The sequence below is a fragment of the Oryctolagus cuniculus genome, chromosome 3 (assembly GCF_051225735.1).
Source record: "Oryctolagus cuniculus isolate XC-2025 breed Fujian yellow rabbit chromosome 3, ASM5122573v1, whole genome shotgun sequence".
In the NCBI taxonomy this organism is placed as follows: Eukaryota; Metazoa; Chordata; class Mammalia; order Lagomorpha; family Leporidae; genus Oryctolagus; species Oryctolagus cuniculus.
The window spans coordinates 93200594-93219359 of NC_142869.1; the positions used below are offsets into that span (position 1 = coordinate 93200594).

An 18766-nucleotide genomic window follows, 5' to 3' on the forward strand; every position below is an offset into this window, starting at 1 on the left:
CCATCGATTTCTCACACACAGCATGACATAGAACAATTGCATCATGGGACAGGCATTCGGTGCAGTTGTTAAGAGGCCACTTGGGACACCCATATCTCATATTGGAGTGCCTGGGTTCGAGTACCAGTTCTACTCCCGATTCCAGCTTCCTGCGAATGTGCGCCCTGGGAGGCGACAGGTGACAGCTCAAGTACTTAGGTCCCTGTCACACATGTGGGAGACCTGGACTGAATTTCTAGCTCTTGGGCTTTAGCTTGGCCCAGCCCGGCTGCCATGGGTAACTGCAGAGTGACTCAGTGGAGGGAAGTTCTCGCTCTCTGTCTCAGACTCTGTCCCTCTCTCTGTTTCTCTGCCTCTCAATTAAATAAATAAAAGAATAACAGTATCATATAGGATGCAGTTCTTTTATCATCTCTCATTATTGCAACATGAGAGTCCTTTTCTGACAATGGTACAGCACAATCTCTGACATGAAGTGGGGCATCCTACTCTCAAGTTATATATCGTGTTATATTATTATATGTCCTCATATCATATAATATGTCTAGGACTATGAAATAAGTTTATTAAAGGTGAGCCAGAGACAGAGTCTACAGGTTTATAACATCTAATCCCATCTTCCTAACACACACGCTCTGCTTCATGCACCCTGTTTAAGTTCAGACTCTAAACACACCTGCCGGTGTCCTCCCCACCTCCACTCCCAACAAACCTCCTCCGTGGGCCCCTTCCAAACCCCCACCTAACTTCTAACAGGAGATGGATCTGGACTACATGGCCCAGAGGAACAACAATGCATTTAGAAAACAACTTTAAAAGTCTTCCAATCCAGGGTCGGCACTGTGGCACAGCAGATTAAGTCACTACCTGCAATGCTGGCATCTCTTATGGGCATGGGGACATGCCCCAGCTGACCCACTGCTGACCCAACTCCCTGCTAATGCACTGAGGAAAGCAGCAGAAGGTGGCCCAAGTTCTTGGGCCCCGTCACTCACGTGGGAGACCCAGATGAAGCTCCTGGCTCTGGCTTCAGCCTGACCCAGCCTTGGCCATTGTGACCATTTGGGGAGTGAACCAGCAGATACAAAATCTTTCTCTCTCTCTCTCTCTGCCTTTCAGATAAATAAATCAACCTTTTTTTAAAAAGTCTTCTAATCCTCACAGTGAAGCTGAATTAAACACAATTCATCTTTTTTTCAAAATTAGATAAGTTCAATAATAGATGGTTTCTTAATACATTGTAGAAGTTCTATTTTCTTGCCAAACTCAACAAATTTATCTCTTTCCCATCCTTCATGTATGTTACCCAAAAGTAAATATTCTTAACTGACTCTCAATGATTCAACAGAATTATCACCTTTTGGGTCTTGGTATTAACCAACAAAGAAATAGGTCCCCTACTCCTAAAGCTCCAGACATTATACGATCCTGCTAAATGCTGCTAAATTACTAGAATATATTTTAATAATCTGACTAAAAGTAGTACTTTAAGAGCGGGCATTTGAGACAATGGTTAAAATGACACTTGGGACACCACGTCCCTTTTCAAAGTCCCTGGCTTACAATCTTGGTTTAGCTTCCAATCCAGCTTCCTGCTTACGCACACCATGGAAGACCACAGGTGATGGTTCAAAATCTTGGGTCCCTGCCACCCACGTGGGAGACCCAGATTGAGTTCCAGGCTCCCACAGCCTGGCCCAGCCCCAGCAGCTGTGGGGAATGAACCAATGAATGGAAGATCTCTTTCTCCCCCTCTGTCTCTCTGCCTGTCAAATAAAAATGTTAAAAACAGTACACTAAACCTTATGGAAAAGGTCTCATTGTTTTGAAAAATAGTAATAGCAAGGACTAGTTAAAAGGACTCTGGAGAAAACACTGAGCAGAGAAAATCTAATTCTCCTCCTGTCCTAAGCAACTTCCGGCTGGGTTTGTTTTGTCTTGTTTCGTCTGGCACTGCCAACTGCTTACTTCATCATGTTTTCAGCATCCCCAGAAGCAGCAGTTCCTGTCTTGGGAAGCCAGTATAGAGAAGGCGTCCACCACGCAGCTGAGTGTATGGAGTGAGGAGCCTTTCCCACCAGCCCCACAGTCGGCAGATCAGCGCTTTCCTGCACCATGTGCTGCTCCTCCTTGTCCAAGGAGGACTGGATGTTTTCCACAGAACAGGCTGGGCACAATCCCACGGTACCAGGCCATCGGGCAGAGGTGCCGAGGGCAGCAGATTACAGCCGTTCAGTTCTCCACCAACCCATTTTCCAAGCAGGAAAGGACACAGCCCAGCGCCAGTTCCCTGGCCAAATGCTTCCTGGCCCTGCTGCCACGAGCTCCTGGTACAGAACCTGCAGCACCTTTTGCTGGGACACTCTAAAAATAAGGACATGTGCAGACGGAAGCACTGGCTTCCACAGGACAAACCAGGACAGCTGGGTCCCAGGCTTCTGACAGCAGCAGCCAGGACAGGAAGCTGAGGGCGGGCATGCACTTCATCCGGGAAGAAGGATAAAGACAGAAGAGGGCGTGCACACCTTCCAGAGCGTCCCCATTCCAGCGGGACACGTTGAGATTCACGGACTGATACAGCAGCACACGCCGGTGCCTGTCACTAGTCCTCACAACATGCAAGGAACACCTTGTTCCTGCCGTTTTACAGATAAGGGAATGTATGCTCAGGCCTAACTCTCTTGACTAAGGCCTAAGAGTTGTAAAGTGAAGTTTTTAACTAGGATTTTTCTGGCTTCAAATCTGCTCTCTCTTCACTATTTCCACAAAGCCTTCCTGCTAACATTATAAATACCCTGGGTGTAAAAGTGGTGAATTGCAGCTCCAGAAGGAGTGGACGAAAGTCACTTCCACCAGGCATTTCAATTGTTGGAAGACTTCAGAGGACACATCTGCGTGTAACATCCAACAACCATTCCACCAACTGCCTTTCTATACAGTGTCCATCAACGAGCATCAGCGAAAAGTCCAGGAACAGCAGGCGAGGAAGTCCCACCCCCTAAACACAAATGCTCCAACCGTTTTCTGGGCCAGCTCGTCCGTCAGCTGCTCATTGGCCCTGGTCTTGTCCTCCACTTCCTGGGACTTCTGGTCGTAGTTGACCGCCAGCTCCTCCAGGGCCTGCAGCACCTCCTTCACCTCGTCTTTGGCCGCCTCGTTTTCAATCTGCAGACGCGTCAGCTCCTCCTGTATCTTCTCATAGTCTCTTCTTGTGGAAGCTAAAAGCTGGGGAAACAAGATGGCATGCAACTGGTGGGTCTCGTGTTCAAATGTCTGTCAGGTGCTCTATCCAAAATAAAGTCATTATTAAACCAGACGCAAGAAAACAAGCTGGAAAAGCTCAGGTTGACAGGAAACCCCACTGTGTGGTCCAGATGCTAAATGAAAACACAGCATGCGAATATTGCAGAAATCTGTTTCTTTTTTCTAAAGTTGGACAGACTCAATTCAAAGAATGAGTTATACCTCAAAAATGACTGCACTTTTTAGCTGGCTGGCTACTCCACATATCAAACAAAGGACAGAGAAATCATTCAGAGGACAATAACAATACTTAGCTTTTAAAAAATACCGTCACGATTACATAGTGCAAACAGACTGACTTCAGAGACAACCAAAGGGCAGTCAGTCACTCTTTCTTAACATTCATCAGGAATGTGTTGAAGGATATGCCCCCAAACACTACCTAAAATGCATGCCTGAATCTGTAGAAGTGAAATTGACACTTTGAGAAGCAATAACTTTGAACAGCCCTTGTCTCGACTGTTGATGAACAGTTTTTTTTTATGCTACTTATTCAACTCTTTATTTAACATAGAGTTAATCATATGTGTATAAAATTCATTGAAAATAGATCTTAATAAAAAAATAAGAGTGGGAATAGGAGAAGGAGGAGGAAGAGGGGTGGGAGAGTGGGTGGGAAGGCGGGTACAGTGGGAAGAATCAGCATGCTCCTAAAGTTGTAATTATGAAATGTATGAAGCTTGTGTTCCTTAAATAAAAGGTTTCTGGGGGAAAAAAAACCTCAACTAAAATAAAATGAATGCCTGGGCTTTTGGATGCATTCATTACCTTGGTTCCAATAGTATTTTCTGGCTTTCCTAAAATGAACAGATATCACATTGATAGCATAGATAAAGAAAAACAGTGCAAGAGCTTTTCCTCTAACAAAAAGGAAAAGTTTATCTCAGGCAGCTGTACCAATACTGGGGATGCAAGGAAAAAGAGTGGGAGGTAGAGAGCCAGAAACACTAAGCAGACGGAAGACCTCAATTATGGTTAAGACAGAAACCAATTAGGTGAGTACAGTTCATCTGATTACAAACGCACAGATTAACTTCCCCATGGAGGAAAGGGCTGGGGCACAGGGTAAAATCATTGTCCTGGAAAGATGAAGAGGAGCAGAGAGGAAGAGGACGGAAGGGGCACCTGAGACAGCTGTATCTGTGCAGGGCTGGGGACACGACCCAAGCCACTGGTTGTATCACTGTACCATGTGATCCAACCCCATAGCGTTTTAACAAAGAAGCAGAAAATCCCTGTTTGTGAAACATTTGGCAAAGCACAGGCAATAAAGACATTTACTGGAGAATAGAGAACTGTTGAGGAGAAGACGGAGGCAATGTGCCTCCTTTTTAGTGTCTCCAATCTATGCTCAGACTATGCTCAGGGCCCCTTTCCTCCTTGCTTTCCCCTCCTCTATCTTCCATTTCTGGTTTTGTTTTCTTTCCCTAGGGACAGCAGGAGAGCATGGTCTGCATCACAGACCTGAGCCAGCTCATTTGCAAAGCTGAAATGGACCCACACAGCAGGGCCCCGCAGTGCCGTGCCGGGACTGAGGGACCTAGACAGGTGGCTGCTCTCCCAGGACTCAGCCTAACAACCAGCCTCTCACTTGAAAAACCCCTAGAGCTCTACAGAGTCAGACACATAATTTCTCAATTCTATGAAAATCCATTCGTAATCGGCATTCATAGACTCAAGGAAACCTACCAAGGAATTTTCACATGATTCAGTGCTTTTTGAAAAAAAAGAGTCTTTGCAAATTCAATGTCTGGAACAAATATCAACAGCAAAGAATAACAAAGGAATTGGTTTAAAAAAAAAAAATGATGGCGTCCTTTACCTCGTCCTGATCCAACATCTGCTGCTTTAGCTTCTCAGCCAGCTGGCTCTGCTGGTTGATTTCATCATCCTGAAACGAAACATCGTGTTAAATCTGGGTGTTAGCTGTGGCCTCTCAGATGTCCTGGTCTCCAGACTGGCATCACGCTCCAGGATGCAGGCGTTGCTTGCTAATACGGCAGAGAGCGTCGCAAGGCACTCCACAGATGGGAGGCTGGTCTGGGACACTGTTCGCTAACGTGCCTCTTCACCCACCTTCCTCAGCAGGTGCAGCATCTGGACATCTGAGAATCACAACAATCTGCATGGTCAGCCCGATTCCTGCTCATCCAGAAATAAGGCCTCTTAGGTTTGGGGACTGGAAAGAGACTTTGGTGCTACCCCTCCCATTTCAAAGTGGTTAACAATGAATTCCTGATTCCAATTAAAAAGGATATTTTCATTTTGTGACTGTGTGTGCTCTGTCCCAAATCTTATCAGACATCAGTGACCAGGAAAGCTATCAAGCAGTAGGTAGCAAAGACCAGTATTACCACTTCAAGCCTTCCACTTGGACTAGGAAAACATTTACTAGAGAATTAATCTCTTGCACTAGAAGATCTCTTAATGGGAAGTTAATTTTCTGACCAGACTTTTTAAAACCTCTGGGCAGCCAGGAGGAGGGGCTGGCTTAGGGATCCTGCTTAGTGTTTCAGCTGTCACAGGAGCGGGAAAGGCAAAGCCGCGCCTCGCGCACATTTTCTGCCACTAGATGTCGCTGCCACAAAAGCAAGGGTGGCCGCTGCCTCTCCTTAGACAGTGGCCACCCCCAGGGCAGGAGAAGCAGCAGGCATCAAGGCCTAAAGACTGAGTTTCTCAGTCTTCATTGCAATCTTCATGATTTCAAGAGAGATTTTAAGCACAGCCTATAAAGACAGACAACCTGGCTTCACATTTGCCTCTCCCTTGGAAAGGGGAGAAAAACCCATTTGATGACACTTCTGGGATCTAAATCCCAAGCAGAGTAAGATTCAGTTCTGAGTGACTGGGTACCCAGTGCATCTGGTCCTGGCTAGGTGTTTTTATCAGCAGCCCATTAAACACAAACAAACATCAGCGAAACCGAACAGTCCCTGCCTTCCCCAAGAGTGAGTTACAAGGGTTAACCCCTGGGCACAGGTTGCAGGACCTCAGTTTTCCATGGGTTCTTCCCCAGCCTATTTGGTGGTGTTTGCACACAGGTAAGGCAGGTTACAGGTGAGGCAGGTTAACTGGGTGTCACACCCAAGTGCTTGCCATGAAGCGAGAAAAGCCTAAAATCAATAGGACCAGATCTCTATGTCCTTTTCATTTGTGTAGATATCAGCCTTACTTCTCTGCTCAAAGATTCTGTTTCCACTGAACTTTCTGTCACCAGTGTTCCTTTCATGGTTTGAAAAAAAAAAAAAAAAACACTCACAGCTTCCTTCCCCAAATCAGATTTCTGGTATGAGAATTGGGGAAATCACACCAGCATGAAACCTCCGAAAAGTGGTACTTCTACAACTAGGAGACTACTTAGCATGCCAGCCACCAGGAACAATTTTGTGTTTATGCTCCTCGGCACATAAATATTAAACAACTTAACATAAAAGACTCAAAGCATTTAACTCCAGGGAGCCACCGTCTCTCCCCTGGGAGGAATGAACTACTGCTACAAGTGATGGAAATAACAGGAGAAGAGAACCGGGGGAATGAAATTGCTGTTCCTACACTGTGCTCATTTCAAGGCCTGAAGACGCAGGCTTCCTCGTCAACAGGTGACAAGCTGGGATGCAGGGGCTTGCAAGGCACCAAGGAAAAGCAGGGGCTGGCCCCACACGGGAAGCAAAGCACAGGAAGTGCACAGGACACCAACCACTGGAGCAGAGACACTGTCCAAACTACACTGGCCCTTTACTAAGCACCTTCTGCAGGGCAGGGCCTCACCCCAGGTCTCAGCGTTATCAAGTCACAGGTCTGGTTCCATGCTGCATGCTTCCCCATCGCGTGGCTCTGCCTTTAGGGACCACCTGTCTTTCCATCCCAGCAGAGGTGGCAGAGAGAGATGGAGGTCAGCTGAAAGGAAACTATCGTATTCCTCCCACCACACCCTAAAGAGACTCGTTGGAGTTGACCAGTTGCTCATTTAGAGAGCTGAGGCAAAAACAGTTTGAGCACAGACCTGGGAGTCAAAAGATACACAACTTCTTCGGCATAGCGGCCATTTGGGGGGTGAGCCAATGGAAAAAGGAAGACCTTTCTCTCTGTCTCTCTCTCACTGTCTAACTCTGCCTGTAAAAAAAAAAAAAAAAAAAAAAAAAAAAAAAAAAACAAAAAAAAGCCTTTAAAAAAAAGATACATAATTTCTTTCCAACTCTGCCACCCATGGGCAAGGTCAACTTGGATAAGTCACAAAATCACTCTGGGCCAATGTCAGCCAGACCCAGACACTTTGGGCTCTACCACTCAATAACCTATGCAGATCTCTCACCCCAACTCATGCATCCTCAAACTCTCAAACCACTCTATCATCAGAACACGCAAATACTTTCCAGAACCTGAGAGGAAGACAAATAAGAATGCCAGCAGGTAAGACACAACCAGGCAGTCCGCGGGCAGGGTTTCCAAGGAAAAACACTGGCTCTGGTGCCTTCTAAGACGGGGGCTTGGGAGCTCAGTTCTCTCCACATCTCTCAGCATCACCCTGTGAGGGACCACGAATCCTAACCTCAAACTATGTTGTGCTTCGTGGGATTCTGAGGTGTATGGTATAGGAAAATGATATAACAGAAAGTGTCTCGGGCTGACCAGCCAGGCCTCCAGCTTCCAACACCTCAGAGGTGGGGTTTTCACCTCTCTGAGCTTGGTCTTCATTGCCACATTTTAGGAACTGGATTCACGATCATGGCACGCTTCTATGTGCAGAGATGGAGCAAAGAATCAGGTTCTCAGGCACGTTTGGGATTCTCTGTGGATTACTAAATTGCACATAGTCTAACCTTTACTATTTAAAAAATACTAGTTCTTTGGAGAAATTAAGCAATTGCATACACTGTTCATTTACCACTGATCTTTTTTTCTTAGTTTGTTTCAGGTTTATGTAAAACACCCAGGTAGATACGGAAGGGAAGATTTTATTAAATGCATTTCAGAAAAGTAGGTGACTCAGTTTGACCCTGCGGTTATAATGCAAACTCCCAGAATCACAAATAGAAACAGCTGGTAAAGGTGATAACAGATTCCAAGCTTCACCAAAAAGAGAGAAGCCAGCAAGATAAATGGCGGCGTTAACATAACAAAGCTGTTTCATTCATGCCAGAGGTGCTCCCAAGCACTCTGAGCTGAACCACAGCAGAAGAGATTAGATCAGACTAAAAATATCAGCAACCTTGATGAAATGCACTGAAAGGATTTAGAATATTCCAAGGGCAACATGCAGAGATCCAGTGCAACATCAATTTCATTTCCTCTGCCTCTGGGATTCCTAACCCAAACTTCAGTGGGGATGAATGGCACCATGTTCTCCAAGGCCTTTTTTCCTCTATTCCAACTTGTGCATTTACGTGACGACTTGAGTCCCAAAGGTTAGTCATAATATTGGACATCATGCATTAGCACTACTTCACTTGAGAGTCTGCCCCTGAATCTGGAGCTTCATGGATAAAGGGAAGCCATCAGACCGTCTACTGTGACCCAATGTTTGGGCCTCACAGCTACATGATTAAATTACAGGTGTTCCCTGACTTAGGAGAGGACCGGGCTGAAGAGTCTGGCTTCACGATGATGCACATGCTCTATGTTCAGTAGAAACCATGCCTTGAATTCTGATCTTTCCCTGACCCGATGACATGCAGTGCAACGCCCACTCGTGATGCTGGGCCATGGCGGCCAGCTCAGCCCCTCAGTCAGCCACGTGACCATGAGGGGCCACAACTGATGACACTCTACAGTGTGCTGTTTGCTAAGCTGAGACATTGAGTAGGTGACAAAATGCATTTCCACCTCACAATATGTTCAACATACAATGAGCGTATCTGTACTTAACGCCACTGTAAATCAAGGAGCTTCTATATACACTTGAATTGCGGGAGTCACCCCCTGCCCCAACTAGGGCTACTCTTGGAATTGTTCTGAGGTAAAGCATAAGCCCAGAGAAGCAGTGAAGGGAGACTTAGAGAGGTCCCACACACTCACACACCCCTCCTCTCATGCAGCAATCAACTAAGTCCAATTTCAACAAGACTCCAAACAAGACCTGCCTGTCTCTCTAGGCCAACCCCCTACTCTTCCAATCAAATTTTCACATTAATTTTCCATTCCGTACCAATCAAGCTCCCTGAGTCTGCACAATCAACAGCTAAGGCAGGCATTAGGAAAGCAGAAGCAGAGATGGGTCTGCAGTCCTCCATCTACTTCACAGGGCTTGATGCTGTCTGGACCCATCCATCATCAGACTTTGTACCACAGTAAGAACTAGTTCTCACACCAATCTCTGGCTACAGACCTTATCATCCAGTTGTCGGTAGAGACTGGAGATCTCCTCATCGTACTTCTCCTTCTCTTCTGTAGAGATGCCAGCAACAACAGGAGTGATATTGTCTATGATGGGGGTGTTATCACACGGCTCCAGGTTCTTCTGGTCCTTAGCGCTGATCTGTTCATCCTCAGGCACAGCTTCTCCTGCAAAACACAGCCGAGGGGAGCCTGGGGATTAAAAAGGAATTAAGTGTGCAACACACACACACACCCCAAAGAGTTCTAAAATCATCACTCCCACTGCAAAGCACAGAGGACACAGTAAGCTCTGTTGTCTAGAGTTATAGCTGTGTTTTTTCATTTGATGAGTAAGCATGCAATTAGCTGACCACAGGAAGCGGAATCATTGGAGGAAGAAGATAAAACTCTCCCCCCCTTGTGATGCATCATGGGCCACACAAGACCTTCACTAACCCAACTCGGAGTAATCCTCAAGTTGTGTGCACACTCCTGGCTTTCATGGGGGAATACACTGGGGTATTATTAGAATCACCTTCTCTCCAGTGTTTGATTCAAACTGATCTCTGAGGCATCCTAATTACCAATTAGTTATGTTACTGTTTCCTTATTAGAAAGTCAAGTCAAAGAACACATTGACCATTGTAGAAAACAACACTGCAGAGTCCCAATCCTCTAAGCCTGAGGGTCTCTGAATTTGAGAAAGGAAGTCAGGGTAGGACTGGACTCAGGGGCTCTGACTGACACTGCACAAACACACATTGCACTACCACTCTCTCCCCCTAGGAAGTCGGAATTAATTGGCTCTGCTGGGGAGTTCAAATAGAATAATTTCCTGTGATGTCAGGTAGTTCCTGGTAAAAGGAACAGCAGCTGAGTTAGAATATTGTGCAGACATGTGACATACCAGTACTCAGTCCGCACAGTAACATTTGCTAGGGCTTCAAAAGGAAGCACTGTCAAAGTCAATAATGAAAATTAAGGAACCAGGGGGCAATCCTCAAGCTGACCAATGGCTATCCCAGCCAGAAAACCACCTTGCAAGAACAGAGCACATAAAAAGGAGTCTACAAAAAGCACAGGGCTCAAAAATTGCATCTCTCAGATATCTTCTTGGAAAGCAAGCTAAAAACCAAACACACTTCTCCATCACAATGTTTACCATCACCTTCACACTCCTTTCACTAGACACTGAGTGCCTGCAATGCTCCAAGCCTCATACCAGTTCTCAGCCTGTCAAATGCATTTTGTGAACACTTCCCAGGAATACTATCCTGAGCCAGAGGGAATTTTTCAAAAAAACAATAGAAGAATTGAAATCCTGATCTGTGACTCCATTAACAACATATATATATCATGCCTCAAGGAACCCTCTGAACACTGTACACATTTACATCAATATAAACAAAACGCTTTGTGATGGCTCAGCTTCCCTGCTTACAATTCCATTACTTTGCTTGAGAATCACAAAATAGTATGGTGGGCCTCTGTGTCAAGTAAAATTAACACTCAGTGGTTTCACTTTCGCATCACAGTTCTTGTTTGAAGTAGCAACTTAAAGCAAAACTTAGAATAAACTGTTCCTTTGTGGAATACAAAACTGGGCAGACATTTTTCCTCTTCCAACCAGACCGTACTCTACCTAAGCCTTTTTTCTAAAATTATTGACCTGAAACAAAACCAGAATTTCAGAGTAGCTCTTGAACTGAACCTGAACCAAATCAATATTTCATTCAGTTCCAATTCCTGGCTTAAAGCATCCATTAACAACTTTAGTGTGCAGACTGGATATCATCCAATTAAAGGATCTATATTCTCTACAGCCTGCTAAATCCATGGGCTAGGAAAGTAGTGCCGTGTTCCTTTTTTTTTTTTTTTTTTTTTTTTTGTCCTCAAAACAGTTAAGAGAATGAGAGAGAGAGGAAAGAGATTTTCTAACCACACAAATAATTCAGGACACACTCTCAACATAAACAACTCAAGCAATACAGAGCATCCCTTGAAACTTGAATGTGTTCCTTCCCCTTTCCCTCCTAATTCTGTTCTTTCCTGAGATAAACTCACTGATGCTTTGGTAAACGTCCTCCCTCCTTTGGGACTGTGACTGTATCTCCGACTTTTCCCTTCTAGCTTCTGCGGTTTGGGAACAGGGTAGTTTATTACAGCATGATTCATGGAAAAATGGAATGAAAAGATTAAGTTTACAATGGTGCCCAAAAAATGGAAATCCATGCAGAGTTTATCCGTAATACACATATTTTTCATACAATTTTTGAAGATCCCCCCTTGTACATGAATTTCAAAATATTTTTGCACAAAAATAAAATCAGGGCTTTAAAAAAATTTTATTTATGTTATATATGTGAAAAGCAGCGATACAGAGAGACAGGCAGATCTCCCACCTGTTGGTTCACTCCCAAAATGCCCGCAACAGCCAGGGCTGGGCAAGGCCTGGAACTCAATCCAGGCCTCCTGTATGAGTGGCAGAAACCCATGTATTCGGCTGGAAGCAGGAATGGAGCCAGTACTCGAACCCAGGCATTCATTCTGATGTGCAAAGCAGATGTCCCAAATGGTGTCATAATCACTAGGCCAAACACCCAACTTTAAACTTATCTTTTAATTCCATTTTTCCATGAACTTTATGAAATACCCTCATAAGATGAAGGTGAAATTCTTAATTTACCAGATGGAATATGCTCACCTTATCCATAGGCCCCAATTAAAGAGGTAAGATACAAAGTAAAATCCAGAAGAGACAGATTCCCTGGGTTCTTTGGTTCCAAACGGCCAGAGAGACCAGGAGACCACAAGACTGGGGCAAGCAAAAAGGGTTGCAAAGCCTGCGTTTTCATTTGCCCGTGTGGGAGGGGTCAGAGACAAGCCCCTACAACCTTAGCAAGCTAGCAGCTGCTGGAACCAAAGCCACAGGCCTGACTCCTCTAGGCTGCGCTCTTCTCCCCACGGGGTAGAACAGCATCAGCAAGGAGCAGGGTTGTCCCAGATTTCAGGGATCCAACAAGCTAGCTGCTGCAACAGGCAGCCTGAAAGTGATCAGCCGACTCCTACCGGCAGCTCCGTGCTGTGGCGGAGCTACGGCTACACTGCACCTGTTACACAACAGGCCTGTTCATGCAAGCCCAGCTTCTGCTCCCCTCTTGGTTTGCTATTCGCAAAGGAGAAGACAGAATTATGCCTGGGTTGCAGGAAAATGCACAAGAGGTGTTATTATCCAAAGTCCATCTCTTATTCTATCCTCTCCCTGACAAATTCACAAATTTTTAAGCTGGGAAGATAATTTTTTAACTTATTATGGCATTAGTGTTTCTGAGGTCTTCATCATACCTTTGTGATGGGAGCTCAATTCCAAAACTACAACACAATATAGCTATGCAAGTCCCCCTTGCAGATTTATTATTATTATTATTATTAAAACAATATTCGCAACCTATAGCAGACTTTCTGGCTTCTCTGCTGCAGTTACCTGAATCAAAGCACAGACAGGGCCCCCACTGAGTGACATCTACAGAGCAAGCTCTCCGGGTTTGAATTGTAAAGGTCAGGCAGTCAGGACTATTCTCCGCAGCAGCCGTTCAGAGGGAGAAGAACAAAGCGGCAACACGCACCAACAAAAGCACCATGGTTCCTGCTCTGGGAAGAACCAAGAGCTCCAAACACAGCTGCCCTTCAAAGGACAGGGAAAATGACTTCCAGGAGTGACCCTGGTACCTACACTGTGCAGCTCAGAAAGCTGTCTGGGGACTGTAAATCCCCAACACTATGTAAGACCTGACACCAGGCAATCGGTCTCCATGGCAATCTCCCCACCTTCCCGGGGATACTCCCGGCTCTGCAGTGGCCCGTGTCTCTGGAGAAACCTCGAGCCAGGTGATTATGGGAAAACCAGATGTGACAAGGAGGACAGCGGCAAAGAGGCACTGGATGAAGAACACCCTGAGATCGGCGGGAGGAAAAGGATCACTGGTTGAGGACTGGCACCTGTTTTTATTCCCTTCCAAGTTAAATGCAGACTGCTCCTAGCCTAGCCTCTCGGGCTTGTACCTGCAGCAGCAGGGAGAGAGCCTGCATCACTGTAAAGCATCGGCTTTCCCAGAGTGGAAGGCTTCCCCCCGCCAGCCACCTTCCCCTTTTTTAAAAAAGCATCCTGGCATTTACCATTGTCAGATGTAATTACCTTTAAGGACTAAAAAGATTTGTGTTTACACCAGCATGTTCACTCAGATCCTACCTAGACGGCTTGCAGAACATTCTAATTATAAAATGCAAACCCCCAGAGAGCAGAAATACCATTTCTGTAAAAACTAGAAATCCATCCACTGCACAGACAGGAATGACAGACTAATCAAAAAATTCTCATTAGGTCTATTAGTTAAAAATTCTAAAATGGGGTTTTCTTTCCTTAAAAAAAAGCATTAGACTGCCAGTAATTCATTAAAATTTCACACATGAAATAGCAACAAGCTAGTTATCCTTTTCATAAGTTGAGTGCCCGCAGCCTCCGGAGAACACGGGGAGGTAATTGCATTCCCTCGGACACTGCGGGGCACAGATTTGCTAGTCACTCACGGCGTCCGCCAGGAGCCACAGCAGATCTGGCAAACGAAGGGCCTTCTCTTAATACCAATTAAACAGGCCCAGTGGCAGACCTAATGGTAGGCGATTTCTCTGTCAAAGAAACGAAAAGGAAAACCTTTAAGTTGCCAGATGGGTAAGAGCAGCTGGCTACAAGATGTCATTATATAAAGGGGAAGTTACAAAAATATTCTTTTATGAGATTATTTTGCATGCAAATAACATCTTTCACCCTAGTTCCTAAAAATACTGTAAGCAGCTTAAAACATTCTCTAATCCCCTCTAGAGTAATTTTCTAATAAGCTCGTCACCTAGGACCCAACATCCTCTTTATACTCACGACCTAATGAACAGGCCTCCTCACTCTTTTTTTTTACTACAGTTTGGTTGTGCTCTGCGAAAAAGGAAGATGACCTCACAAATTAGATTTCCCAAATAAATGCTAATTTCTTAGAGCCCACTATAATCATGACTCTGAAAGGGGCCCAGCATCTACTAGTTTCAAGCTAAAAGAGCAAACTGCATTCCAGCAATGGAGGCCCCCCAGTGCCACCAAGCCCCGGATGAGACCAGAGGCTACAGATCCGGTGAGCTGCTGAACCACACCAACCTGAAGAACCAGGTCTTCCCAGCCTAAACCACCTCCTGACAGGACTTTAGCTTATTCGGTAAATATACTGAAGAGAAAGGACTCTATAGATACACCAGATTATCAGGTGCTCCTTTTTCTGACTTATACCTCTATAAATAGTTATTTCTTTTTATGCAAAATCCCAAGCACCAAGGGAGAACACATGTGAAGACTCACAGGGAGCTGTGGACCCAGATGCAGCTGACATCATGACCTCAGCCCTCAGCTCTCCTTCCTATTTTCCTGACAAGAGTTTTCTGGGTGGACTGAGAAAGGTTGAGGTAACCTAGACGCCATAACTCACTCTGAACCCAGCTATCTAAATCTATCTCCATGGTGGTCTAGTCCCTTCCACACATACACAAGATCAACAAAGCAATAGAAAGCCAGTTTCTAATGACTGCCCCACCCATCTATTCCTTAAGCAAACAGGTGAGTGCATCCATGAGGCAGAACCTGGAGATCTGAAGAAAGGCTGACAGTCATTCAACAACCATTTGCAGGACAGCACCTCAGCTTCCTTTGGAGGAATGACCCCCCCACACACACACACACACAACCTGCACTGTCTTCATCAGCCATTTAGGGAAGCACCCCATCCTGATCCAGCCACAGCACACCACCAGGCACAGTGTCCCCACTTCTATCTGAGCCTCTGAATCTCCAATAGAATCTTGCAGGGATGGGAACATCAGCTGGGGATGGGTTCTGCCAGGTGTGGCCCCTGGGAGACCTGCTGCTTTGTCTCCATTGCGCGCATCCACCCTGGGGCAGGCCCAGCTACTGCTGTTGGAACTTGGTTCCTTGGCTGGTCTTTGGATTCCGCAAATGTATCTCCTTTTTGTTTCAGCTGGGTGGGGCCAACTCCTGTCACTTGCAACCCACTGCACACTGGGAAATTGAACCACACGAGTAAGTGGCTCTTCTAGTTCTTTCCCTCAGAAAAATAAGGTGTGCCCTCTCCTTCAGACACCATGCATATGCCCAGAGCTATCCTGTCCCAAGGGTGATGTCAGAAATGAACGAAGGCTCCACCGTGTCCAGAACAGAAAACTGTCTGGCCTGTATTGTAAAGTACTCTGCTGTTTAGTCAGTCTGGGCTGCATACTGGGAGCTGCTGAACCACAGATCCTTATTTCTAACAGCTCCAGAGACTGGAAAGTTGCAGATCAGGATGCCAGCATGGCCAGGTTCCCGTGAGGACTCTCTTCCAGCTCTGCAGAGAGCATCCTCTCACTGCATCCTCACAGGGCAGACAGCAGACAAAAGCAAACTCTCATGGGGCTCCATGCTCAGGACCTAACCACATTCCAAAGGCTTCCCCTCCTAACATCATCACGCTGGGGTGATGATTTCAGCATAAGAATTCAGAGAGGACTAAAACATTCATTCTATGAGGGGTTAAAATCGGTGCAGGTGGATAGGGAGGGAGGGGTGTGTTGGTGGTGGGGAGGGGTGGGACAAGCCTCTAGGCATGTGGCAAACAATATTTCATAACTTCTGAATGATTTAGGGCAGTCATGCCCCCTCCTGGGGCACAGTTCCATCACTGCCAATTGGATCAGCCCTGTCTCCCTTCACTTACCTGCGTTATGTGGCTGCACCTCACTTGCAGTTGACTTCCTAGTCCTTTGCATTACTGTCTGATTCTATATAACAGCACACACACACACACACACACACACACACACACTTCTCTACTACATACCTTCCTCTTACAGCTGGAGTATAGGAGCCAAATGCTTAACATTATAAACACACAGTGCAAGGCAGAACTCATTCCCAGGGAGTGTGCACTCAGACCACAGCGTGCAAACATCAGTAACGGGCAATGTTGAGGGGATTTAAGTAGCTGCTTCCTACAAGATTAGAACCTATGTGTGTGTGTGCGTCTAACTTCAGAAGAAAGTGGCAACATCCTGCCACTCTGATTTTCATGGCGGGCACCGCCTCTTCCCTACACCCCTTCTCAAATCCCAGCTCTCTGAGTTATGCCCGCCAGCCAAGCCCTCAGGAGGAATTAGGACTCACACTCAGGGATGCCACCAGAGGGCTTCCAGTCCCTTCCTCCTTTGGGAAGTACCTTCCACACCCGTCTAACTTGCCAGAGTACAAATCACTAGTGCCAGCTCCTTGTCAGCCAGTCCCTCGGTTCAGATCCCAACTCTCCCAGTGACCAGTCCCCTTGGGGGACTGACTCTTCTAAACTGTGGTCACCTCAAGGGCTACTTGAGGATAAAACATCCAACTTGGGAATCTAACGGGAAGCCTGGCTCAGTTTTCTGTAGATGGGACATACACTGGCATGTTGTGTGATGTATGGTTGGTTAATCCTTGAGACAGCTCTGCACTCCCCACATCTCCTTCCCACTCTCCTCCCACCTGAAATTTCTATCACTCGAGTCAGTTTTCTACATTTAACAACTCTGCCTCCAGAAAAGTCAGCTTTAACCCACAAATGTCACCTTGGGGGGACAGAGAGCTCTGCAGAACCCCTGCCCTCCCATCCTCCTCACTCTCTTGTCTTCCTTCCTCTCCTCCTCTCTAAAGTCTGTAGGGGACCTCACCCCTACCTACACCCCCAAGCACCACCTAAGCATTGAGGGCCCTCAAATCCCCCTCTCTGGCTCAGGCTGCTCCTCTAAGCTCCAACCCCAGAAGTAACTCCTGTGAAACCTTCCCCTAGACACTCCACGGGTACCCCAATCTCCCCTCCTCATCTCCCTAGTTCTTGGTCAGCACTTCCGTCTCAGGGGCTGTCCATCCCTCCAGCCAGCTCAGCAACTCAGAAAACTTGGAGCCAACCTTGACACCTACTTTTGCCCATAACCAAGTCCCCAGTGAACCCTATTAATGTCGCCTCCTAAATGCCCCCTGGCCCTATCCATTTCTCTCTCTTCCACAACTGTATCTCTCAATTCAACTGCCATCATTTCACACCTGGGAGACTGTCCCAGTCCTAGCCCTCTTCAGCCCTCTTCAGTTTAGTCTCCAACACAACCTGAAAAGTGTCAATTCTCATTTGTGCAATCTGCAGCTTAATTCCCTTGAATGGTACCATGATTAATTTTAACTCTCAAGGTGACTGGCCTGAGGAATAGCCAGAATGGGGTGTTTGCAGAGGAGACTGACACATGAGTCGATGGACTTAGCAGGGAAGATTCACTCCCCATGTGGGCGGCACCATCCAAAGGGCAGGGGCAGAGAAAGAACAAACATGGAGGGCAAATTGGTCTCTCTACTGAGAGCTGAGACACTCTCCCCACTCCTGCCCCTGGACACCAGAAATCCAGGCTCCTCAGCCTTTGGACTCCAAGATCTACAGCAGCAGCACCCAGGCTCTCAGTCTTGGGCCTCACATTGAGACTCATGTTACCAGTTTCCCTGGTTCTGAGGCCTTCAGATTTGGACTGAGCCATATCACTGATATCTCAGGTCTCAGATCGTGGGACTCCTTAGCCTCCATAATTGCATGAACCAGTTGCCCTAATAATTCTCCTCTCACATACCCCCTTGTTTCTGTCTCGCTGGAGAACTCTAACATAAAGAGCCTCCCATTGCCTCCATGATAACAACCAAAATCCTGGACAAGGACTGTGCAGCCCTGTCCGGGACCACCACACCTACCTCTCCAGCTCATCCAGGCCAGTGCTCCCCATCCCAGTCCTCCACACTGGCCTTCCAGGGCCATCACACCTACCATTCCCTCCAGCTGCAACCCTCACCTCTATTCACGCCCCCTTTTCACCTGGCTAGCTGCTGATTCTCTCAGATCTTATTCACCAGCTACTCAGTCACTGTCGGGGTCCCTGCTGTGGTGGCCATAGGGGCCTTACACCCTTCTTGGTGTGCAGCACAGTCTATTACCAGCCCTGTTCTGATGGTGCCCAGACCCCACCTTCACACTCAGAGCATAAGGTGCCT

General features: G+C 46.4%; 1 protein-coding gene across 1 annotated transcript in view; it reads right to left on the minus strand.

The window, feature by feature from the left end:
- The window catches only part of KIF5C (kinesin family member 5C), a 183937-nt gene that overhangs the window by 55976 nt on the left and 109195 nt on the right, over positions 1-18766 (minus strand). Inside the window, exons 12-14 of the mRNA XM_017342839.4 lie at positions 9629-9804; positions 5126-5194; positions 3019-3225 (exon numbers count right to left, since the gene is read on the minus strand). Coding sequence (XP_017198328.1) covers positions 3019-3225; positions 5126-5194; positions 9629-9804 — 452 coding nt within the window. The remainder of the gene's footprint in view (positions 1-3018; positions 3226-5125; positions 5195-9628; positions 9805-18766) is intronic.